The sequence below is a fragment of the Oncorhynchus clarkii genome, chromosome 19 (assembly GCF_045791955.1).
Source record: "Oncorhynchus clarkii lewisi isolate Uvic-CL-2024 chromosome 19, UVic_Ocla_1.0, whole genome shotgun sequence".
Lineage (NCBI taxonomy): Eukaryota > Metazoa > Chordata > Actinopteri > Salmoniformes > Salmonidae > Oncorhynchus > Oncorhynchus clarkii.
Window position 1 is genome coordinate 37,058,371 of NC_092165.1, and position 25,673 is coordinate 37,084,043.

Sequence of the window (25,673 nt, forward strand, 5' to 3'; positions counted from 1 at the left end):
ATAATTGTCAATAAATTTGTCAATTTATTGGGACATGTTTTCACTTTGTCATTATGGGGTATTGTGTGGAGATGGATGAGAACAAATCCATTTTTAATTTAGGCTGTAACACAACAAAATGTGGACTAAATCAAGGGGTATGAATATTTTCTGAAGGCACTGTATATTGTCGCTGTCAGATTAAAATGTTCTCACTCAAAATGTAATTTAAAATGTAAAGGTTTTACAAGAATTTATACTATTGGTTCCCTTTTATGTCTGCAAGACCAATGAAATGTATAAAAAATAGCTTGTCTTCAAAACTAAGTCCATTGGCTCTCAAAGTTGTTAGTCAAACCCCGTATCTCCACCACGGCTCTTGAAGTGCACGTCTTCACTCCAAAGGAGATTTTTGTTGGTGGGTTCAGAGGTAAATTGCACTTTAATTACCTTCTGCCTTTGTAATAATATATTTCATGGAGTAAGATAAGTATTTCTCAGATATATGTTTTTTGAGGGTGAGTGCAAATGAAATGGCTAGGCAGCTAACTAGCTAGCTAGCCCATTTGCTTTGGCTAACCCAGAATCTAACAATGTTTAATCTCCTGTTTTTAGCTCCCTATATTATCTCTGCTTGTTGGCCAAATTAACTAGCCACCTTGTCATTGGCATAAAGAGTGACCTGATGGAGAATGGGGCAAGAAAATACCTTTCAAAGTGGAAAGGGGAGGTTCAAAAGAGAATGTGGATGAAGGTAAATACTACCTTGGCAAGAAAAATATGATAAAGTTGACTATGGCATTTGATATATGCACTGTGTGATTATTCCTTACATAATTCTGACCTAAATACTAACTTTGATGTTTAATTCCAGGTCGGCACAATGCATCACCGGGGGGCAAACTACCTGCCCTCCAGGACACCTACACCACCCGATGTCACAGGAAGGCCATCAAGATCATCAAGGACAACAACCACCCGAGCCACTGCCTGTTCACCCTGCTATCATCCAGAAGGCGAGGTCAGTACAGGTGCATCAAAGCAGGGACCGAGAGACTGAAACACAGCTTCTATCTCAAGGCCATCAGACTGTTAAACAGCCACCACTAACATTGAGTGGCTGCTGCCAACATACGGACTCAACTCCAGCCCCTTTAATAATGGTAATTGATGGAAATTGATGGAAAAATGTATCACAAGCCACTTTAAACAATGCCACTTAATATAACGTTTACATACCCTACATTACTCATCTCATATGTATATGTATATACTGTACTCTATATCATTTACTGCATCTTGCCATCTTTATGTAATACATGCATCACTAGCCACTTTAAACTATGCCACTTTATGTTTATATACCCTACATTACTCATCTCATATGTCAGCATCGCCTACACATGGATCTCATATGTATATACTGTACTCTATACCATCTACTGCATCTTGCCTATGCCATTCTGTACTACCCTATGCCGTTCTGTACCATCACTCATACATATATCTTTATGTACATATTCTTTATCCCTTTACACTTGTGTGTATAAGGTAGTAGTTGTGGAATTGTTAGGTTAGATTACTCGTTGGTTATTACTGCATTGTCAGAACTAGAAGCACAAGCATTTCGCTACACTCGCATTATCATCTGCTAACCATGTGTTTGTGACAAATCAAATTGGATTTGATAATAACTTACTTGCATTCCTAAGATAGCATCTGGTGAACATCATGACGATGCAATTAAGTGAAAGCTGTGCCCTAACCAGTCTGACATGATAAACGTCTCATAGAATGACATCAAGAGGGCAATCCAGTGTTTGAATTGGGCAGGAGCTCACCAGAGCGGAGTACGGCACCTCAAATGTTCTACTGCTTGAGCTCCTGTTACTCTTATAACATATTAGCTGAAAAGTATTGCGGAGCTCCTGCACCTAAATGTAAACAGTACCGGCACCAAAAATGAGTACAGGCACCTATTTCGGTCTAAGTCCAGCGCTGGGGCAATCAACCAAATTATGAACGAATAAGATCTAGGACAGGAACAGGACACATCCACGTTAAGACAGGTGTGCATTCTCAAACATACGTGTGTGTGTGAACATGTTCTCAAACAGACAAACACTTTGTGGTACATTCCATACCGATTCACATCTCCATGGAAACCCACATCAAGACGTGTGGGCTGAAGCTTCATGCCACCCGATCAGCAGACAGCAGTGCATGTAGCTACATCATCCCACAGTAGAGCCAACTGTCCCAGCCTCTCCACAAACAGTAGAAAAAACAACATGGCTATGTCTCAAATGGCACACTATTCCATTTATAGTGCACTACATTTGACCAGGGTGAATAGGGCCATTTGGGATGCATACTATGTTACCTCAGAGCCATAGATATAGAGTTCAACACATGACCCTCCACAATGTTGGCAGCACCATGTCTCCCAGTAGAAAACTACAACATGAACACAGTGAATGAGAGAGCACTCACATGCCAGTGTTCTTGATGATGCGTCCTGTGTCCATCTTCTGTCCAATGCCGTGGACCACAAAGACAATGTGTGTGGTCTGGGGGGGCTTGTCCTCCAAGGAGGCCTCCTCCACATAGCCCCGGTGGAGCCGTGTACCACTGCTGGAGGCTACAGAGGGGACAGGGGATGGAGACAGGGTGAACAGGCAGTGGAGAGAGGGACAGTGTCAGGAAAATATCAACATACTGGGTGGCTGCACATTGCCCAACAAATGCCAACAATGTTTCGCTCATCAGCGTTTGTTCACTTGTGTTCAACATTGGTAAAGTCTTGATTCATGATTAAGGCTTGATAGACTCAAACCGTGAAATTACATTTCACAGAGGTCACAATGAAATGACCACACAACATGCATACAGTTATGGTGATGAACATCCTAGGCCATCCTATATCTGAAAGTAGTAATAAGGTGACTGAGTTTACAGGGGCAGTAGGATACTGGAAGCCTCCCGCTGTGTCTGTGGCTCAGGCTGCATGCGTGGCTGGCTTCCTATGCTAACACTACTCTTCACCAGGGTTCTCAAACTATTTGGTGTCGGGACTCTCTTTTGTGATAGTAAATTCATCAGGGACCCCCTCATAATCAGAACACAACTAGAGTGAGATACATTTAAAAAATTGCATTACAAGGAGTTTTACTATGACGTTGGCAGTGCATGGCCAGACAAACCAAGTCTTGGCCCTGGGAACGAACAATTTAAAAGGCCCACATTTTGTCATGGGGCAGAGAGTTTTTGTTGTTGCAGCTTTAAAGCTAATATCCTGCAATTCTACACATTTTGCCACAAGGCAGAGAGAAAACATTGCAGTTTTAAAGCTTAAAATTGTAGTGCATTTATGAAGAAAAAACTATAAATTTTTTGTCCATTAAAATCACATCAAATTGATCAGAAATAGTGTAGACATTAAATGTTGTAAATTACTATTGTAGCTGGAAACGGCTGATTTTTTTTATGTAATAGCTACAGAGGCCCATTACCAGCAACCATCATGCCTGTGTTCCAATGGCACGTTGTGTTAGCTAATCCAAGTTCATAATTTTAAAAGGCTAATTGATCATTAGAAAACCATTTTGCAATTATGTTAGCATAGCTGAAAACTGTTGTTCTGATTAAAGAAGCAATAAAACTGGCCTTCTTTAGACTAGTTGAGTATCTGGAGCATCAGCATTTGTGGGTTCGATTACAGGCTCAAAATGGCCAGAAACAAAGAACGTTTCTGAAACTCGTCAGTCTATTCTTGTTCTGAGAAATGAAGGCTATTCCATGCGAGAAATTGCAAAGAAACGGAAGAGCTCGTACAATGCTGTGTACTACTCCCTTCACAGAACAAAGCAAACTGGCCCTAACCAGAATGGAGAGAGTGGGAGCACAACGGTGCACAACTGAGCAAGAGGACAAGTACATTAGTGTCTAGTTTGAGAAATTTCCTCCTACAACAGGACAATGACCCAAAGCACAGCTCCAAACAATGCAATAACTATTTAGGGAAGAAGCAGTCAGCTGGTATTCTGTCTATAATGAAGTGGCCAGCAGTCACCCGATCTCAACTCTATTGAGCTGTTGTGTGAGCAACCTGACTGTATGGTACTTAAGAAGGGCCCATCAAGCCAATCCAACTTGCGGGAGGTGCTTCAGGAGGCATGGGGTGAAATCTCTTCAGATTGACAACTAGAATGCCAAAGGTCTGCAATGCTGTAATTGCTGCAAATGCAGGATTCTTTGACGAAAGCAAAATTTGAAGGACACAATTACTTTTTCAATTAAAAATAATGATTTATAACCTTGTCAACATGTTGACTATGTTTACTATTAATTTTGCAACTACTTCATGTAAGTTTTCATAGAAAACAAGGATATTTCTAAGTGACCCCAAACTTTTGATATATATAACAGTCAAAAGTTTCAGGATACCTCCATTTTTCCAGTTTTTATTGAAATTCACAGTTTAATGTACTCTGAAATTAAAGCATAGAACGAATAAACAATTGGAGATAAAACATAAATAACGGAATTGTTACCACATTGTTACCACAAAACGTGTGCACTTGTAGGTTGCTTTGCTTTCACCCTTCTGCCCAGTGCATCCCAAACCAGCTCGATGGGGTTTAAGCCTGGAGACAGTGCTGGCCATTCCATGATTTGTAGCCTACCGTCTTGTTATTTTCATATAAGGTAGTTCTGACATACCTCCAGGCTGTTTTGGGTTACTTCTTGCTGTAGGATGAACCCCTGCCTTAGCATACACCAGAGGATATTGCATGGCGCTGCAAAATGCTGTGGTAGTTGTTTTGGTTCAGGGTGCCACTTACTCTGTTCAAGTCGCCGACTATGGATCCAACAAAAGACCATCACGTTTCCTCCTCCATGTTTGACAGTTGATGTAACACACTGAGGAACCATCCTTTCGCCTACTCGACAGCGTACAAAAACCCTGCGTGATGAACTGAAGATGTCAAATTTTGATTAATCGGTCCATAAGATCTTCTTCCAGTCTTTAGTAGTCCACTGGTGATGCTTCATGGCCCAGTCAAGCCTCTTTTTCTTATTTTGCCATCTTAGCAATGGCTTTCTTACTGCCACTCGACCTGTCAAACCTGCAGCTTGAAGTCTTCTCTTCACAGTTGAAACGGAGACTTGCTTACTTCGACCAGTGTTAAGCTGTGCTTGAAGCGGTTGTCCTGTGAGCCACCTATCTCAGAAACTTGTCTTCTGATTCTGTTGTGGTTTTGGGTCTGCCATATCTCTTCCGGTCAGAGTTTCCTCCAGTTTCCAAGTGCCTTTTGATGGTCTAGGAAATTGTACTCACTGACACCTTGGCTTCTTTGTAATTTCTCTAAAGGAAAGATCCACACTTTTAAGGGTTATAATTGTCTGTCTGTCTTCCTTCCTTCCTTTTTTATGATCGCAATATACTACTTCCTGCAGTACAATACTGTCAAAATAATGATTAAGAGGATGTAGTAACAGTCTGTTCCAACACTGATTTTATACAGAGAGGGTTTTGTAAGTAATCAACAAAAATTGGGACACCTGCAGGAATTGTTAGCATCAACTTTCAAGGCTTAATTTAATTCATTGCTGCAGAACAGCTGTAAGTTGTTAAACCATTGCTTGTTCCCTGAAAAGGGCTTTTTATTTTTTAATTGTACATTATTTTTCAGTAACTGAAACTTTTTTTAAAACCTCTGGCAGTTTACCGCTTACCTTCGTACCATTTCAGGTTATTCACTGGACTTGAACTGCTTACATTTCAATAAAAACTGGAATAATGGGGGTGTTCTAAAACTTTTGACCGATAGTGTATATAAATAGGGGAAATACTTAAAAGTATTGAGTTGTACCCTGACAGGGTACTGTGGATACCAATATCCGTTAGCCTCCCAGGCCCATGTTGCCCAGGGTTAAAAACATACATTGTAGAATAATATTTTATTGTATTACACCATCTAAACTTTTTTCACAGATCCCTTGTCCCTTTCATTTTTGATCTGGCCGCGACCCCTACAGTACCTTCAGGGGTCCGCTGACCCCACTTTGAGAACACCTGCTCTACACAATAGGCAAATAGGATTAGCTGCTTGCTGGCTGGCCAACACAGCCTTTAGGAGATTTCCAGCGGTAGTGGGTTTGTGTGTCAGAGGAGATTGAGAACTCATGCCAGATCCACCTCTTCATCTTCACTTGACTTGATATTGGGGTGGGGAAGGGGAGGAAGGGTTCAACAGAAGAGTGAGCAGTCAGTCAGTGACCTCTAACCTTTGGAGAAGCCCAGTTTCTGGGTGACAGTGCGGGCGATCTTGGAGGTGGTGGCATCGCTGTAGAGGTAGACCTCGTCCACACTGTGCCAGTCCACGTGGGTCCGACTCAATTTCAAACTGTGGACAGCTGCAGAGGAAGAAGAGAGGGATGGAGAAGTAGGAAAGGGAGGAAGGGGCAAAATGGAGGGATGGAAAAATTAGAAAGCAAGGAAGGGGGGAACGAGATGTGAGAGCAAGCAGAAAAAGGACAAGAGGAACAATGAACAAATGCAGGGGGAAAGACAAAATACACATCAAATTACTCATCAAAATTGTGATTACAAATTCCTCATGGTACAACTCCACAAGGAGAAAGTTTGGTGTAGTCTAGTGCTCGATCAAATACACCCTAAGGCATTGATCTGCAGAGGGTCACTAGAGAACCAGAAAAGTACATATTGAAGAAGCACAAAGGTTCACAAAGTCTGCATATTTCAACTGTTACCCGCCCATTGATTGCTTGGGTGTCATTGAATGTGTACAGTAGATTATGTGAAATAATATTGTACCACACAATTCCCAATTGGGTCTCTATGGTAAGCTCGATCACCAATGTGGATGGGCTACACTCAGATTGTGCAGATCATACAGAGGACTAGATTAGATTTCAGCCTCATTATCTTAGCGGGCAACAGCAACAGGGCATGTAAGAGTGAAAACATGAACGATAAATGAAAACCGGTTGACTGGGTTGAGCTGGTCACATTGAGGTTTTATTGCCACAGATTCACTGTATGGTACAGTACGTGAAGAGGTGACCGGGTACTTTGGTATTGGTCCAGACTGAACCCTGGGGTGCATAGAGACAATCAGGAGGGATTAAAAGGACAGTGTTAAAATGTCCAGGACAAAAGGATTCCTAGAAGAGGTGGACATTAAAAGACGTCCTCCAGCGATTGTTTTTACTTGTACTGTTGAAAAGTGATATCCCAAGTACAAATACAGTAAAGTACACATACTAAAGGGTTAAACAAATATCAAAAGTTTGGACACCTACTCATTCAAGGGTTTTTCTTTTTACTATTTCCTACATTGTAGAATAATACAATGTAGCGGCAGGTAGCCTAGTGGTTAGAGCGTTGGACTAGTAACCCGAAAAGTTGCAAGATCGAATCCCCGAGCTGACAAGGAAAAAATCTGTTGTTCTGCCCCTGAACCAGCAGTTACCCCACTGTTCCTAGGCCGTCATTGAAAATAAGAATGTGTTCTTAACTGACTTGCCTAGTTAAATAAAAGGTTAAAAAAATAAGTTTAACATATCAAAGTAGTCACCCTTTGCCTTGACAGCTTTGACATTCTCTCAACCAGCTTCATGAGGTAGTCATCTAGAATGCATTTAAATTAAAAGGAGTACCTTGTTAAATGCGTTTGAGCCAATCAGTTGTGCTGTGACAAGGTAGGGGTGGCATACAGAAGATTTGGTAAAAGACCAAGTCCATATTATGGCAAGAACAGCTCAAATAAGCAAAGAGAAACGGCAGTCCATTACTTTAAGACATGAAGTTCAGTCAATCTGGAATATTTCAAGAACTTTGAAAGTGTAGTCCCAAAAACCATCAAGTGCTATGATGAAACTAGCTCTCATGAGGACCGCCACAGGAAAGGAAGACCCAGCGTTACCTCTGTTGCAGAGGATAAGTTCATTAGAGTTAACTGCACCTCAGATTTCAGCCCAAATAAATGTGTCTCCTACTTGAACTCTGAAGCATCTCAACATCAACTGTTCAGAGGAGACTGCGTGACTCAAGCCTTCATGGTCGAATTACTGCAAAGAAACTACTACTAAAGGACACCAATAAGAAGAAGAGACTTGCTTGGGCCAAGAAACACAAGCAATGGACATTAGACCAGTGAAAATTTGTCCTTTGGTCCAATGAGTCCAAATTGTAGGTTTTTGGGTCCAACCGCTGTGTCTTTGTGAGACGCAGAGCAGGTGAACGGATGATCTCCACGTGTGGTTCCCACCGTGAAGCATGGAGGAGGTGTGATGGTGCTTTGCTGGTGACAGGGTCAGTGATTTATTTAGAGTTTAAAAGCACGTCTTCACTATTATTCTACAATGGAGAACATAGTAAAAATAAAGGAAAACCCTTGAATGAGTAGGTGTCCAAACTTTTGACTGGAACTGTATGTTTTGGGCAAAATAGTATTTGTATTTTTTATGCAAGTCTGGAGTGCTTTGTACTTGCGCAGGACTAATCATGTGTGAGTGAGAGTGAGAGAGCGAGCGAGACTTAGCATGGGAGAGGGGGGGGGGCACTTAGCATGAGCATCACAATGGTATCACACTCTGTCCAGAGCGCTCACTTCCTCAGATCGTGTCCAGATTACTGCTGGTGCATTAGCTTGTTAATGCTCTGAAAACACTCAGCAGGTGTTCAGAAAACTCTTAACTAATGCAGTACAATCTACAGAGTAGGGGACATCAAAGCCTTCAATCACCTTCTTCCCTTCCTTCCCCCTCTTTCTCTCCTTTCCACCTCCTAATTGGAGGCATCTGAGAAGTGTTGTAGAACCACCAGCAGGGAATAGAACAGTGTCTTTGTGAGAGTCACGTGGAGGGGTAAAGCAGGACGTCCCTGTTCTAATCTCATCAGCGCGGTGAGGATTGAGGAGCAGTCATGGATGCTCCAGTTGATCAGTCTCCATTCAGGGCCCCTCAGGGGCCTGATGATCCAAAATGGCTTAATGGAATGACAAGCAGGAGCTCAGGACTTAACCCATGGAGAAGAAGCTGTGTTAGATGGCAGACAGCATTGGAATTGGTTTCCATTTAGGAGAGGTAACCCATTGGGGCTTAAGAGAGGAGGGATGTGTAGAAGGGATGGGACTGAATCCCAACCAAGCAGCTTTAGACAAAGTAAAAAGAAAACTCTTTCCAGTCGATGGTCATAAGAATCTATTGCATTGGAAGACCTGAGGGTAAAGATTTGTCAGTATTGCAGAACTTTTCACCGGGTTAGAGTAGCATGTTTTCATTTATCATTGGAAATCACTTGGGATAACAAGCATGCTTCACAACAAGTATCACACCAAGGTTGGAATCAATTCCACTTCAATTCAGCCAAATCAGGAGGTGAATTTATATGGAATTGACAACCAGAACTATACCACACTACTGTACATCATCTTACTACAGTACTCTACAGAAGCGGTGGCGTGCAGCAGGGATAGAATGATCTGTTCTAATGATCAGAGAAGTACAGTAGGGAAAGACAATCTCACCATTTAGCTTACACCTACTCTGAGTCCACTGTAAAACGGGATGTCTTGAGGAGGCAGCAGGTACTCAGTCTTACCCATTAGCCAGCCATAGGAATAAATAAATCATGGCTGACTGGGTGGGGAATGGGGAACGTGCTCATGTTGCCAAATGAGAAGGGAAATGAGATGGACAAGCTTCCCAGAGACAACATCCTGTTTTACAGGGGAGCCCAGGGCAGAGCAGACAAGCCAGCGAGGGGAAGAGGGGGAGGCCTGGATCAAAGCACACCAGAGGATCTAACAGTCAGCCACAGAGAGGTTAAGAGGTTTACATGGGAGGCTTTCCAACTATGCCCCGGAGAGCAAGAGAGGACGAGGGAAGAGGGAGAAAAAGTTGTAGATAGATTTAGAGACCGTGTGAGAGACCAAGAGCTAGAACTATAGTGAAAGAGGTAAGAAAGAGAGGAACAGAGCAAGAGCGCTTCTTGTTGCTTTGTTCCTGAGATAGGGAATTATGCCACTAAACCAAGGCAAAGCTCCTTTCCTCAAATGAATTACTGTTATGTTTAAACAGTGTTATTGTTAGGATGCTAGCTCAGAGCAGTATTGTCTCTTAATTGGCATGGGAGAATTAGTGTGACAATTACAGGCAACGCCAAACTAGGGTCTGCCAAACATCTTAGATATGTTCCTAGCCTCTGAAGGGTTCCACATCATGTAGAGAGCCACAGAGGGAGTACTACGATCAATGCTAGGACACTAGGGTCACATTCATTAACCACAAGATGGTAGAGAACGTTTTGTGTCTGCTGAATGCAACCCAGTCCTGAATTAGATTGGCCCTGGGGCAGGGGTTAGCAACAGTCGGCCAAAACTGGCCCGCGAGTGATCTTTTTTTGGCCCCCCAAAGCTCATTATAAAAAGGGGGATTTTAGTTTTTGGTCAAAAGACAAATCGACATAAATTCAGATAAAAATGTGTTTCATTTGGAAATCTGTTCCCATGTACTCCTACGAATAAAAAGAGACATGATCATGTCTCAATGTAATCAAGGTATGAAATTGTTATTTTTTGGACTTAGTTGGTGTGCAGTGTACAAAATTATTATAATTATTTTGTGGCCTCCCGACCACCCCCGACAAAAATTGTCACTGAATCTAGTTGCTAACCCCTGCCCTACGGTGCTGCAGATATTGCTGGCAATAGGAGTCTGCACTAAAGGAGCAGTTATTCCATCCATTGAGGCAATGCAGGAGCTTATAGTGCAGCCTGCAGAGCAGTGTGCTATGTGGGCCTGAATGGTGCCTCTGTTGCCTCTAAACGAGAGCTTTGTTCATTCTCTTCAGAGCTGTGGTGGTGATACGGGAGGTTCATTAAGATGTGATCAAGCCGCTAGAGGGAAGGGGAGGCGGAGAAGGGGAGGCTTTTTGGAGAACCAGCTTATTGAGCTCAGATCCTTCGTTTTCCTATTTGGATTTAGAGAGACTGGAAAGATGTTACTTGCTAACTGACTCTCCACTTACTTAGCTCTACCACCACTAACAGACAGACCGGAGCAAGACTTGCAGGTATCATCCAAAAGTCCAGAGAGCAGCAGCAGTAATAGTGACATACTCTGGAACACAGGAAGGGGGGCATTCTAATGACTAGGCCCAATATAAACTAAAGGAGTGAGAAGCTGTCTAATCTAGAGACCAGTTCTACTAGAGCGGGTTGGGTTGTCTAACTGGACTTAGTTCTAGGGAGAGCTCAAAGGGGTGAGCGAAGATCTAGTTCAATCAAGACCTACGATCTAGAGGAGAGAGGGAGCAAAGCAGATATAATGTAGGAGATAAAAAAGGCTGGCGTTACAGTACCTGAGCAGCGTTTGCGCTTGAGACATTTAGTTGTAGCACTCGGTTGATATCCACTCCATTTGAAAAGAAAGGGGAGGTAGAAAGGGGGCAGGTGGGAGAGAACTAACAACCAAGAGAGAGTGAGTGAAGGACATGACTTTGGTGTTTTGTCACAGAGGGCTACCCACTGCAATCACTGTTAGACTGGAGGGCGTTTGTCAAGCAGCGCTGGTATCAGGTAAACACCCTGGGTCTTGTGTGGGTGTATAGTACAGCTGTTGGTTAGAAACTGTTGACTAGAAGCTGTTGACTAGTATTCGCATCAGAAAATGTCACAGAAATGTGCATTAGTTCAAATGTGATTAAAAAAATTATGAGGAAAAATTTGAAGCGTATAGCCTAACCATTAATACATTTTGTTCAATTTCATTAGCTTCATTCAACTGACAAGCAAAGTTCTTCATTTGAATACAACCTGTCCATATGAACATGACTCTTCATTGTGGTGGCTTAATTAACATGTCAATATTTGCTGTTGCACACAATCTTGAGCTGAGAGGGAACATTAAAACCCATTTGCAGCGCTGTTTGACATATGCCCAAGATGATTGAGGTAGCACCTGAACCTTATTCTTGTTTTACTGCCTTTAGGGCACTCACGTGTGGACTATATCATGTGCTGGTAATGAAAAGATGATTTTATACAACACTATTTTAAAACATGACAATTATGACTGTTTGCCTCCGACAAAATGGTTGGTCAATGGAGGCTACATGACATAACATATTCAGAGTGATAAGAGGGATACATGGTTGTATAGTACTTTCAGCCAGATAGCTGTCATTCATCTTGTCAAACAGGTTGAGTACAAATTGCAAAACAACATTCTAACATCAAATTTCAAAGTATTTTCCTGAAAGAATGTTGGAGGGCTATCAAAGTAAAAGCCAGACTTAACAGCGTAATATTTTAAGAGGATTTCACAACGATCCAAAAGTGAGTGGGCCGCCTACAGAGAAGTTTCTTAGAAGTAGCCCGCCTTACAGCTTTTTTCCCCCTTTGCTCATGTTTAGTCTAAAAAACGAAAGAGCTAAATTATTTTAGTGGGTCAGAAAAACTTCAGGGAAGGATATCCATTCCTGAGAACAGAGGCGAGAACCATTTCTGAGAACAGAGAGGAGGACGTTGCCCTCTAAGATATGTCCTAAAGTCCAAGCAACTGCTCACTCCTTCCCACACACTCCACACACTCTCACACAACTATCAAGCAACCAGGGTTTCATTTAGAGAAATGTCCTTCCATTAGACCATTGTGTCAGACTTGATATCATCACATAGACTATGGCTGCAGTCAGACTGTGCAGTGATAAGGACATTGGGAATCAGTCTGAGCCCTGACCTAAAAGGACCAGTCACCACTGTCACACTGACTCAGATAACATGACCTAGGTCTTACCCTGTGACAGAGCTGTTTGTGGACTTTTGTGGGCCTTAGCTGATTGAACTGGGGTTATGTTTAAAGAGTGTTAGTCAAAATGAGGGTGCTCCTATTAAACCAGAAGAACCCTGAGCTGGGAGCTCATCTGGCCATAAAGGTATTATGCTGTGCTGTGACTGCTTTCATATTTCACATTTACTCACAGCTATAAATAGGCTGTGATCGATCCAACAAGAACACCCAGGCAAGCAAGTTGTCAAGGGGGAGTTGTATTTGGATAATAATAAGCCTTTAGGATAACGTTGGTGTACTGGAATGTAAATAGTATCATAATCAATCAAGCAGAATAACTATGGGATTGGATATGGTATTGAGATGTCTCCTATCCTTTCAGGCATTTGATTACCAAATGAATGTGGATCTCCATTCCGGACAGGTCTATAATTGTACCATTTGAGCGGAGGTTAGGATCAAGAGATCAGACTTGCAAATGACAGCAGTGCTTTCCTCAGCTGGACTGAAACCTGCTGATTGTACAAGTGTTGTCAGGACAGGCTGAGAGAGCAAAGAGCGAGAGAGACCAAGAGAGACAGGGGGGAGAGAGAGAACGACAAATAAAGAGAGAGACAGTTAGAGAGGGAGAGAAAGATTGTTATATAGAAAGAGAGAAACGCCACCCTCAGAGTGTCTGGAGACAGATATGAATCGGCTGATCCATCTGGGACCACATCACAACAACAGTGGCTGGAAACAAATAGGCTTTATCCTGCTTAACAACTTACTGTCTGGGGCTGTCCAGCTTTATGAAGTATATTACTGTATCATTTAAATTACTACTAATGCAGCACTAATATATCTGACTTGTTTTCTGAACTGAAGTTGGCTTGTGTGGCCGTGATTAAATGCTAATCTTGGGTTTAGGGTTTCAATGCGATACATTTCTGGATGTTGACAATTGGAGACAAAACGGCAGTGTTATGGAGTATAGATTACATTTTGACATGGCCCGCACTGAGCTTGTTTTGGCCTACATCTTGAATCAAAAGGTCCATTGGTGTGGACTTCTCGGTTTGAGAGAGAGCACCATAAACCTCTCAAAAGGAATGACATCCCAAATGTCATATTGGTTAAGAGCTTGTCTACTCCGCTGGGAGCTTTGGATTTAATTGGCCAGGGAAAAGACCAACACAACAGAATGCTACAGTATCTGGTCAAGCACATCACATCCATGCTATTCTCCATCAAGAGTATCCAGCCATCCACCCACATAGCGACATACAGCCTGAGGTATTCTAGCCTTCAAATAAACATAAAAATGCATTACACTACTAAACTGTGTGTCTAAAACTCTTATGATTAAAAAAAAGTGTATTTTGAATGATAGGCCTTCTAGCTATTGAAAGCTTAGAGAATAAGTATGCTAAATGTCAGTGTGCCATGACGATTGTCCTGGGTTGTAGACAAGAGCTGTGACTAGTGATGGAGGGAAAAACATCTATAGTTACATAGAGATATTACTTGTGAGAATATATCGTATCGCTTTGACAATATCGCAATATCATTTATTTTGCTAGTTGGATGTACCTGCAGCCTATTCACTAACTGCAGTATTTTTCCTTCATAGCTTGTTGTCCATCTTTTTAAATAGGGTGACAATTTGTTTTCAGCACTTTTATTTCAATGACGGATCAAACCTTGTTTTCTCATGGCTCTCTCTTGTCCCTCTACAGCAGACATGTGGTGAGCAATATGTTTGGAACACTGAATCACAAAATTACAGTACCTATCGTATCGGCACCAAAGTATCCTAATAATATCGTATTGAGGTCCCTGGCAATTCCCAGCCCTAGCTGTGACATGACATTATGTGATGTTCTGGCCTGTGTGTGTTGTTGACATATGACCCTGTGTGCCTGTGGGGCTTTGCTTGCCGTGACGCTCCAGGAGCCTGACGGACTGAAGTACACCCCACCGTCATGAGCCCTGGCCCAGCCCCCAGCCAGCCCACATGCAAATCTCTCTACTGATTCAAACGCCTTCAAAACACATCCATCCGTATGATAGATTCTCACATCAGTACACAGTCCCTTCACATACCCGCATCTCTCTGTTGCCATCACCCACCACTCCAACACAGACATATATTCACACAGTACACACATATCCACCAGGGATTCTTCCATAATCAGCCTCCCTAAGTGATACACAGCCAGTGCATCTTTAAACAGGTCTGACAAACAAAAGGTGTAATGTGTCTACAGCCAAAAAGACACATAAAGCTTACTCGGGTCTCCTAAAACCTGACAGGGGAGCCATCGGGGGGCCTCTTGCTATTAACACCATGCTCCTTAGATTATGGAATCACAGTGAGAGGGTCATGGAGCCCCAATGGGACTGTTCAGTCACAATGCATGGAGCAACTCTGTGCATGTGTGTGCGAGAGACTGAGCATACAGGCCTGCCCTACAGTATCAAAAATGTTTTTGCCAAATGACGGTTTCTGTACAACAAACACTCTCATAGTGATACTTTGTACTTTCTTCCTCTGAGAGGAACTTCCAAGCCAGGCTAGCAAGTAAGACAGACTCTGTATTATGTGAACCAGCCTATTGCCAGCTTCAGTAGCTGCTGAAATCGGTAAACCCGCCACAGTATAGCTGCCATGTGGGCCACCATCTGTGGCAACTGTCAATTTCCATCCTCAAATTAGACGACAGTGGCAGCCATCAACTACAAATGAAGTGTCAAACTGTCACGGTCACCCTTTCCCATAGAAGCCTGAGGAATGAGGAACCCTTTTTGACTGACACAGCAGCAATAACCAAGGGCAGGAGAGAACAGAGCACTCATGCCGTCTGCATTATGATGATCTCATGCCGTTTGCATTATGATGATCTCATGCCTACATAACATGCCTGCGAGCCGCAACACTTGCTTTCTGCTCCATTAGTCTTGGAGCTGGCTGCTGGGTTTCAGCGTGAGAAAGAGGGAGAGAGGGGAGGAAGGGTGAGAGAAAGAGGGAGAAGTGGAGGAAGAGTGAGAGGGTGAAAGAAAGACAGAGAGAGTTGAGGGAGAACAATGGGTGGAGGAGAGGAAAGGAGAGAGGGAGAGAAGGAAAGAGGGTAATGCAGTATTGTGAAGTGGGTAACAGGTACACTCTCCCGCTTTATTAGCTGGGTGCTCTGCCATATATGACAAAGACTTCAAATATAATACCAAGTTCAAAAACATTGGGAAATGGCATAACTCCAAAATGTTGGGGGGTTATTTACACAAAAAAGAAATCACACCTTTTCATTTTCGTCCAGGCAGGCTAACATGTTTTCGGAAGTTATGCCTTGATCAGAGCATCCGATTCAGTAAGCTACTGTATATGGTACAATAGACTCACTGTCATTTTCAAGACATTGACTTTTGCAGAATGTGTTAACAAATAACTTTGAAGTGAATCCTTGAATGAATTCATAAAATGTGGTGAAGCGTTAGAACAGTTTTGTATTCTCTCAAAGAGGTGACTCATAATGGAAATTATGGGATGTGGCAGTGCTTTCAAAGGGGGACTTGGAAAGGGCTGGGTTGTGGGTGCCTACGTGAAAGTGACACAACCGTTGCCGTAATCCTGATCCCATTTCAAACACACTGATTATGACTTGTGTCCTCAGTGTGTGTTGATATTTGTGTATGTGTGAGAAAGAGAGGGATAGATAGAGAGTGAGAGAAAGAGGGAGGAGGAGGGGTAGTAAAACAAGGGAAATTCGGACAAGTGGAGACATTTGGCTTTAGGTTTACAAGTCGGGTTAGAATTACAGTTAGTGTTAGGTTTAAGGGAAAATAGGATTTTGAATGGGAATCAATTGTTTGGTCCCCACATGGATTAGTAGAGAGCGAGTGGCCTCTGTCTTTCCACCAGTTCATGTCTGTGATTAAATTTGAGTGGCGTAGCTAGTACCATGCAGGCGCTTGAGAGAACATTGCATTGGCAATAAGGCAAACTCCAGTAGCCAGCCAGTCTACTCATGACTATATATACAGTCCCCTATTGCTCCTGAAGGGCGAGACTGTCCTTGTATGAATGAACAGACTGTACTGTTGGACGCATTCAGAACAGGTCTGAAATAGAGGCTAGATCAGGGACCCATTCAAGGACTAAACTTATGTTGATTAACACTGAGTCAGAGCAAGTCATGATCATTCACAATGGGAGGTTAATCACTGTGCAAACACTGTTATGGTCCAATTCAGAGTGCCACACACTGAGGAGATGGCGCTGGCCTTGGTTGGTAGGAAAGCAGCACTTATTCTCAGTTCGAGATAGAAGTTGTCTTCAAGCTTAGCATTGAAGTGTCAGATTATTTCTCACACAGATACAGCACACACACCAACACTGGTGGAATTTTCCCTTACACACACATACACACAAACACAGAGGCAAACAAAGGTGACACTCTCCTTCTCCCTCGCTTTCCCTCTCTCACACACATACACACAATCTCTCCTGGTGACACACTGATTTAATACCTCTGGTATCGAAAGTCATTCACACACACATTCATCACAGAAGGAGCAGCCATTTCACAGGGCTGAAGACTGTGCATTCAGGAGGGAATTGCTGACTGAAAGATTCCATTTGTCACTTGTTTTCTGAGTGCACCAACAAGCTATTCCTGAAACAAATTGCTGTCTGAGCCTTGCAGAAGAAATACCCTTTTACCTATAATACACTCTGGCCTAACAAAATACAATCAACATCCTCATAAAGACAATCTGGTATGTTTCCCCTTTCTGGTCTACAGGGAGATCCTGATAGCTAATACGTTATGGTTTATGAGTCCCAACAACACTTTTCCGTTGCTGATAAGGTGGGCAAAGGTGGGTGATATTTTTAATGGAGTCCATAACTAACCCAGACACCATCTACAGAGAACCCCATTTGACAGCTGCTACCACACTACATTATCTATAAGTTCTCTATAGATAAGTACCTTGGTGGAATTATAATCAGGTTAGTAGTGATTGCCCTGGCAGAACGTTGCAGATTAAAATTGTGAGAGAGCATGGCTACAGCACTGGTATCCAACCCTGGTCCTGGAGAACAAGCCGATTCAGCTAATCAACAAATCATCAAGACGTGGTTAGTGAAATCAAGCGTTTCAGTTCTGCTCTGGACCAAAAGCTTGCCCAGACTATAGCTCTCCAGGACCAGGGTTGGAGACAACCAGTATTCAGTCTTTAGAATAATGCATTATATACTTGATATAAGCCTACACTTGATAAATATTTATTTAGGCCTAAACCATATCTCCCACACGCCCTGGTGTTGTCTCACCATCTTTGCTGTCGACTGTTTTGGCCACCACAGAGTCAGAGTCGAAGCTGTCCTGCATTTGCTGCCCAAGGAAATGGGTCAAGTGCTCCACCTCAATGAGGTCACTCTCCTCCTCCTCCAATGGGAGCCAGGTGCCGTCGATGAACCACTGGCCCCTCATGACAGGAATGCTCTCCTGCTCTGAGGGTGGGAGAGAGAATGGAGCAGGGGGAAGTTAGAGAGATTTACAAAGCATTCAATTTTTCCCCCTTTTCTTTTCAATGTTCCCCTTGATTGTTTGCGGGGAACAAAATGCTAGACAGACAAAAAATGGTAACTTAGCATGAGCCAGCAGGTAACAACTATGTGTGTGTATGTGGTGCTGACACCAAATGCAAATACATCTAGGTAGTTGCTTTGTGAAGGCTGCAATGACAGGTAGGCCTAATTAGGCACCCTATAAAGCTAGGCTTTGGCAATCTCAGTGGAGTGTGGAGGGAGGTGAAGTTGATTACAGAACTGATTAGTTTAGAATTAGTAGTCGTTGGTGAGAGCATGACCACAACATTTAATTCTGTAATGTGTGTTTTTCTATCTAATGGCACAGAGCTTGGGTGTGACTGTTCCTACAAACAGGTAGTAACCAACACACATCATCTATAGTAAATAGCAGCAAAGACAGAAAAAAGCTCTTACGGAAATCACTTTTACAGTAGCCTACATTTGTATTCAGCTTTAATTTATCATTGGATGTGGTACAGAGAGTACAGATGTAGGATAATGAAAACACCAATGGACCGTTAGAAATGTCTTACTCAACAAAACAGACTCTAGTGAGAAGATATAGGCCTAAGATAGCTAATGCATGTCAAACAGTGATATTACAGGCCCAAACATAGTCAGAGCCTCAAACTGACTCAAACATCTAGCTGGAAGATCCTAGTAAACCAACTGTCACTTAGTGTTGCCTCAGGCGAACTCAGCGAGATATTTCATTTTCCCTAAAGGGATGCATGGCTATCTCGCTGGCTTGCTCAAGTAATCCAGGGCTCTATAGGAACCAGCTATACCACCATGGCTGACTTTTTTGTAAATCTCCATGAATTAGTTGGCACAGTCCAGATACATTCATTGGAGGCAGTGCCCGGGATGGTGGCTAGACTAATAATAGGCCACTTTTGTGGGTTTGTGATAGGTAGCACAAATAAACTTTGGCTTCATTAGGTTGCTTAAAGGCAATGTTTCTGACCCTATTCCAGATTGTGACTATACAGTACTAGTCAAAAGTTGACACACCTACTCATTCAAGGGTTTTTCTTTATTTTTACTATTTTCTACATTGTAGAATAATAGTGAAAACATCAACACTATGAAATAACACATATGGAATCATGTAATAAGCAAAAAAGTGTTGAACAAATCCAAATATATGTTATTTTAGATTCTTCAAAGTAGCTACCCTTTGCCTTGATGACAATGCATTTCATTTAACAGGTGTGCGTTGTTTAAAGTTAATTTGTGGGATTTCTTTCCTTCTTAATGCGTTGGAGCCAATCGGTTGTGTAGTGACATGGTCCAAATTTACGATAATCCGTTCACCTACTCTGCGTCTCACAAAGACACAGCAGTTGGAACCAAAAATATCAAATTTGGACCACCCCTACCATGTCACAACTGATTGGCTCAAACGCATTGAGGAAAGAAATTCCACAAATTAACTTTTAACATGGCACACCTGTTAATTGAAACGCATTCCTGGTGACTACCTCGTGAAGCTGGCTGAGAGAATGCCAAGTGTGCAAAGCTGTCAAGGCAAAGGGTGGATACTTTGAATGATGTCAAATATAAATATATTTTGATTTGTTTAACACTTTTTGTTGGTTACTTTGTGATTCCATGTGTTATTGCATAGTTTTGATGTCTTCACTATTATTCTACAATGTAGAAAACAGTAAATATTTTTAAAAATCCTGGAATGAGGTGGTGTCAAACTTTTGACTGGTACTGTATATATTTTTTTACTTTAGTGTGCTTACTGTATTTGTACTTGGGATATCACTTTTGACAGGTACTGTATGTGGCCTATATTTGTACATTAAAGCATATTGTAGACAGACAGATTGCGTAGTAGGCATGAATGAGAGATGGTGACACCATGCCATCTCTGATCTCGTGAGTGTATACAAGGTAATCTCTATAGTGACCTGGTAGTGATTTGTCCATGCAGTCTGCAGCCTCTCATTGGAGAGATACGCAGCAGGAATTAAGACCAGAGATTATGGGCACCACTCAACATCTGGCACTGATGCGTTTGCTTGCCAGTGGCAGATGAATAGCACTTGGCAACATGGGTTGACGACTAAAATACTTTAAAGCGTAACCCTCTTGCACACATTGGTTTGCAAGCAAAACATACATATACAGGAATGCTGGGTATATAAGGAGGAAAGAGAATGCTTCCTATTGATACTTACGATTCCAATACACAGGATAGCATTCTCTGTCTTTGACATCCACCTCATACAGCCCACCCCTGACACATACAGCCTCTACGTTGATGTTTATTGAATCAAGGTCTCTTTCGTCTGAGGAGTCTGTTCTCTCCATCGAACCCCTGTCCCTATTCACCGTAGTTCTCGGCGCCGGCACTGGTCCAGCTCGCTCGATTCCGTTCGACCCCCCAGTTGTCGCTTCCACCCCGCTTGCATTATCTTCCTCGTACGCTTCATCCATTCCCAAAGAACCCTGGCGCTTGGTTGTTCCAGGGTTCAGTTCGCAGAAATTACGAAACATGACCTCAACTTTCAAAGAGTCGTGTCCAATGAAAGGCTTCCACGTTTTTTTGTCCTCTTTGTAAAACCACCGCACTTCTTCGGGTCCCAATTCTGTGACAACCTCGTTATACCGGTTCCTTGAACTACTGCTCCGAGTCCTCTTTCTGCTTTCCAACACCGGGGTGGCGTTCCGGTCATTTTCACTGAAGGCCAGAGAACCGGTGTCTAGGTAGGCTGCGGGAGGACTCCGGTTGTTGTGACAGCCGGGGTACGGTTCCTCTAGTATCATACAGTCCGGAGGAACCCGGTGGCGGCCTCGCAGCAGCGGCATGTGCCTGTCCAGACCTGGCTGAACCGAGTGCATCCCCGCCAGCATTGTTTCGCCAATAGGCTCTTCATAGCAGCATACAAATACATCTTTTTCCAAGTCCCAGTCTCTGTTGTTGTTGCCGACTGATGAGACCCTATTCTCAGGGCTCTGTGGAGAGCTGCTTAGCAAAGACGTTTTATTTGTGAAACTGCTCGACATAACTATTGAGCAAGCTATCTTGTCATTAGCTCGGTAGCTAACCGGCCGACCCGGCCTAGCTATGTTTTGCTATGCAGCAACTACTGGCAATCCGTCGTATGTTTGACGAGGTAAAACTAGCTATTTTATTAATTGACAAGAAATAAACTAGCCCTAGCCAGCTTCCATCCGAGAAACCTGCTATTCTCTCTTCGGCACAACCACCTGACCTACACCAAATATTTTATAACTAAACCCTACACCTTCTGCAGCGGTACACAGCCCCTTTCCTGCTGGACTCGGTCACAGAATCCGCTTGGTCCAGTTTAATATTGATACTGTCCTGTAACAAGTTGATATCTCTTTCTTTCCTGCGAGTAGAATTGCAGATTATTTCGTGTCTAAACAACTCGCCGGCTAGCATGGAGACACAAGCGCGTGCATCAACTAGCTCTCTCTCCCCGTGACAGCTGACGCAAGTATCACAAGATTCCTACGCCCAGATGTGAACGCGCACGTAGAATGTACGCGAACCTTCTTCTTCTTCTTCTTCTTCTTCTTCGATTTCATTGCGGTCCGCAAACAAACGTTTAATCTGCATGCAGGCAACTACTGTGCTGGAATGTACGATCACTAATGATCTGCCCAAAACTGTACTGCCATTGAAATAGAATAACAAACCAAATAAATTCCCAACTTCTACTACACCCTCCCCAACCCCATTAAACTTTATATAATCCACCCTTAGGATGGTTCAGCATGTCAAAAGCCATTTCAACAGTATTTGTGTTTATTATGGATCCCCATTAGCCACTGTCAAGGCAGCAGCTACTCTTCCTGGGTCCAGCAAAAATTAAAGCAGAAGTTTGGCATCACTTAGAAATGTCTTTCTTTTTGAATAAAAAGCAAAAATTGTCCATTAAAATAACATCAAATTGATCAGAAATACAGAGTAGACATTAATATTGTAAATGACTATTTTAGCTGGAAACGGCAGATTTTTAATGAAATATCTACATAGGCGTACAGAGACCCATTATCAGTAACCATCACTCCTGTGTTCCAATGGCATGTCGTGTTAGCTAATCCAAGTTTATCATTTTAAAAGGCAAATTGATCATTAGAAAACCTTTTTGCAATTATGTTAGCACAGCTGAAAACTGTTGGTCTGATTAAAGAAGCAATAAAACTGGCCTTCTTTCGACTAGTTGAGTATCTGGAACATCAGCATTTGTAGGTTTGATTACAGGCTCAAAATGGCCAGAAACAAAGAACTGTCTTCTGAAACTCGTCAGTCTATTCTTGTTCTGAGAAATGAAGACTATTCCATGTGAGAAATTGCAGAGAAACTGAAGATCTCGTACAACGTTGTGAACTACTCCCTTCACAGAACAGCGCAAACTGTCTCTAACCAGAATAGAAAGAGGAGTGGGAGGCCCCGGTGCACAACTGAGCAAGAGGACAAGTACATCAGACTGTCTAGTTTGAGAAACAGATGCCTCACAAGTCCTCAACTGGCAGCTTCATAAAATAGTACCCGCAAAACACCAGTCTCAACGTCAACAGTGAAGAGCCGACTCCGGGATGCTGGCGTTCTAGGCAGAGTTTCTCTGTCCAGTGTCTGTGTTCTTTTGCCCCCCCCCCCCCCTTAATCTTTTATTTGTATTGGCCAATCTGAGAAATTGCTTTTTCTTTGCAACTCTGCTTAGAAGGCCAGCATCCCGGAGTCGCCTCTTCGCTGTTGACATTGAGACTGGTGTTTTGCGGGTACTATTTAACGAAGCTGTTGTTCGAATACCCGAGCCGACAAGGCACTTATCCGGTGTATGTGACAATAAAACCATGCTTTTTTTTAAAGCTGTTGCTGCAGACATCTTTGAATCTCAGTACAGAGCAGATTTTCTTTTTACCCCAATTGTTAGTAGCTACTATCTTGTCTCATTGCTACAACTCCTGTACGGGCTTGGGAGAGATGAAGGTTGAGGGTCATGCGTCCTCCGACACACAACCCAACCAAGCTGCACTGCTTCTTAACACAGCACATATCCAACCCAGAAGCCAGCCGCACCAATGTGTCGGAGGAAACACCGTGCACCTGGCGGACGACGCTAGGCCATTTGTGCTTCACATTACGAAAGAGCCTGGGGGTGAACCCAGGGTCTCTGGTGGCGCTGTAGTACCTAACTTTGCATCTGCACAGTTCTTCCAGTAAATGTGTTTTTGAAAAATATCTGTGTAAATTGTTAAAGGGCGACTGCAATTCCTCATTTGGCCACGTCTTAGATTTTTTTCAAAAGCTGGCGACCATGACTGAATTCAAACGTGAGTTCGTTTTGGGGTGTGTTTTGATATGGGTGTCTCTTCTGTGTGTTCGCAGGTGGTAAGAGTTAGCCAAATTATTTAGCCAATTATCTTCAAAGGGCTGGTGTGCAACCGTGGCAAAATTGGTTTGACTTTGGATAGCCTCTCTCTGGGGATAGTTAGGGACTGTCAATAAATTGCTCAATGTAAATGCACATATTTCAGTTGTCTCATTAAATGCTTTCAATATTTGTATATGACTTCCTTGAATTTAAAGTTGGTTTGAGGTTTTTAAGTCATAGAAAGTTGGAGCTGTTAACCTTTTAAAATATTGCCCCATCCCACTGGGCACAGACATCAGTTCAACATCAATTCCACATTGGTTCAACGTAATTTAATTGAACTTACATGGAAACAATATTGACTCAACCAGTGTGTGCCCAGTGGGATGTACAAATAGCCCCATAGGGATATCGAATGTCAAACCAAATTGACCATGAGCATTACGATCGGGTCCTGTGCAGCTGCGTTCCGAATTGATGATTACTTGTCAGCTGTGGGCATGTGGGTAGGAATAAAATAAACCCAGCCCACAGAAAACTGTTATGTACCCTTCATTCTGTGACATACATTTTCTTATCATCTCCTTTTTGGACGAGACTGACTTTATGACCAAAATTATACTATTTACACTTCACAATTTTGACACTAGAATATTATGGACAGTATATAAATAGAAAAGGTCTGTAGAGCAGTAGTTACAGTATATAGGATGAGCCTTGACTAGAATACAGTATATACACTGAGTATACCAAATATTAGGAACACCTTCCTAATATTGAGTTGCACCACCCTCCCCTTTTGCATCCAGTTAATAAGGACCAACATCACATGTGCACTACTGTAGCACTCACTGCGCACAGGGAGCAGCAACGAAGTCATCATCACATCATCCAAAAACATGGCAGGCATTGATTGAATATAAAATGCTAATATCTTCGGCTGTGAGTGATTCCATTTAAATAATTCAATGGATGTTATAAGTGTCTTATTAGGAATTTTCAAATCTGACTTCTCTATGTGGCCGTGTATGGAAATTGTCTGGGCCGGGAGTCAGTTGAATTGCAGTACCAAAGCAAAACTGTAGGAGCAGTCAAAATCGTGCTTCAAGACTGGAACCCTGGCCCCTTGGATTGTTGCTAAGCCTAACCCTTTTCTTAACCTCGTTCTCTTAACTGCCTACGTGAAGTCACCTATGCTGCTGCATTAGTTCAATCAATCAAATGTATTTATAATGGCCTTTTTACATCAGCAGATGTCACAAAGTGCTACACAGAAACCCAGCCTTAAACCCCAAACAGCAAGCAATGCAGATGTAGAAGCACGTTAGTTAGTTAGTTAGTCCCTGATGTTACGGAAGGATATGCTGGTGTTCCGTTAATATATTCCCTTTAAAAGGCACAGGTTTGGGGTGAAGTTCTTTGTTATATGCGAAGTGAAGGCAGGATTTGTCAAAGACTTTATAGTCTACACAGGGTCCACCACTGACATCCAACGTTATGAGGGGCTTATGAGGACCATGCTTATGAGGACCATGCTGGTCCCTCATCTTGGGAAGGGCCACACTTTGTATTATTTCTTAATTTCTTTCTTTACATTTCTTGGTCTTTGTGTGTATTGTTTTGTATTGTTAGGTATTACTGCACTATTGCCGCTAGTAACATAAGCATTTAGCTACACCTGCAATAACATCTGCCAATTATCTGTACGCGACCAATAACATTTGATATTTATTTGAATTGGTACAACACTCTTCCAGCTTCTGCCCACTCCCTCATCCTCCCCACTCCCTCTCCCCTTTAGGTGAGGTGATTACCTACCAAAAGTACAGAGAGAATCTCATGAGAAAGCTGCTGGAGGAGCACCACACCCCTCGGCGCCCATCCACTGAGGGTCGTCCTGCTGCAGACAATCCCCTACGGCTTACTGCACGACA

The 25,673-nt window shown here is 42.7% G+C and overlaps 1 protein-coding gene across 3 annotated transcripts in view; it reads right to left on the bottom strand.

The window, feature by feature from the left end:
• The window catches only part of LOC139375107 (DDHD domain containing 1a), a 37,716-nt gene extending 15,887 nt beyond the window's left edge, over nucleotides 1-21,829 (bottom strand). Inside the window, exons 1-5 of one of the 3 annotated variants that reach the window (XM_071116574.1) lie at nucleotides 20,569-21,598; nucleotides 18,116-18,295; nucleotides 11,372-11,473; nucleotides 6,271-6,399; nucleotides 2,473-2,620 (exon numbers count right to left, since the gene is read on the bottom strand). In XM_071116574.1, the coding sequence (XP_070972675.1) occupies nucleotides 2,473-2,620; nucleotides 6,271-6,399; nucleotides 11,372-11,473; nucleotides 18,116-18,295; nucleotides 20,569-21,397 (1,388 nt within the window). In that variant the 5' untranslated portion in view covers nucleotides 21,398-21,598. Of the gene's footprint in view, nucleotides 1-2,472; nucleotides 2,621-6,270; nucleotides 6,400-11,371; nucleotides 11,474-18,115; nucleotides 18,296-20,568 lie in introns of all 3 variants that reach the window. The other 2 variants (XM_071116576.1, XM_071116575.1) reach the window with 2 other exon arrangements.
• Between the last annotated feature and the right edge of the window lie 3,844 nt (nucleotides 21,830-25,673).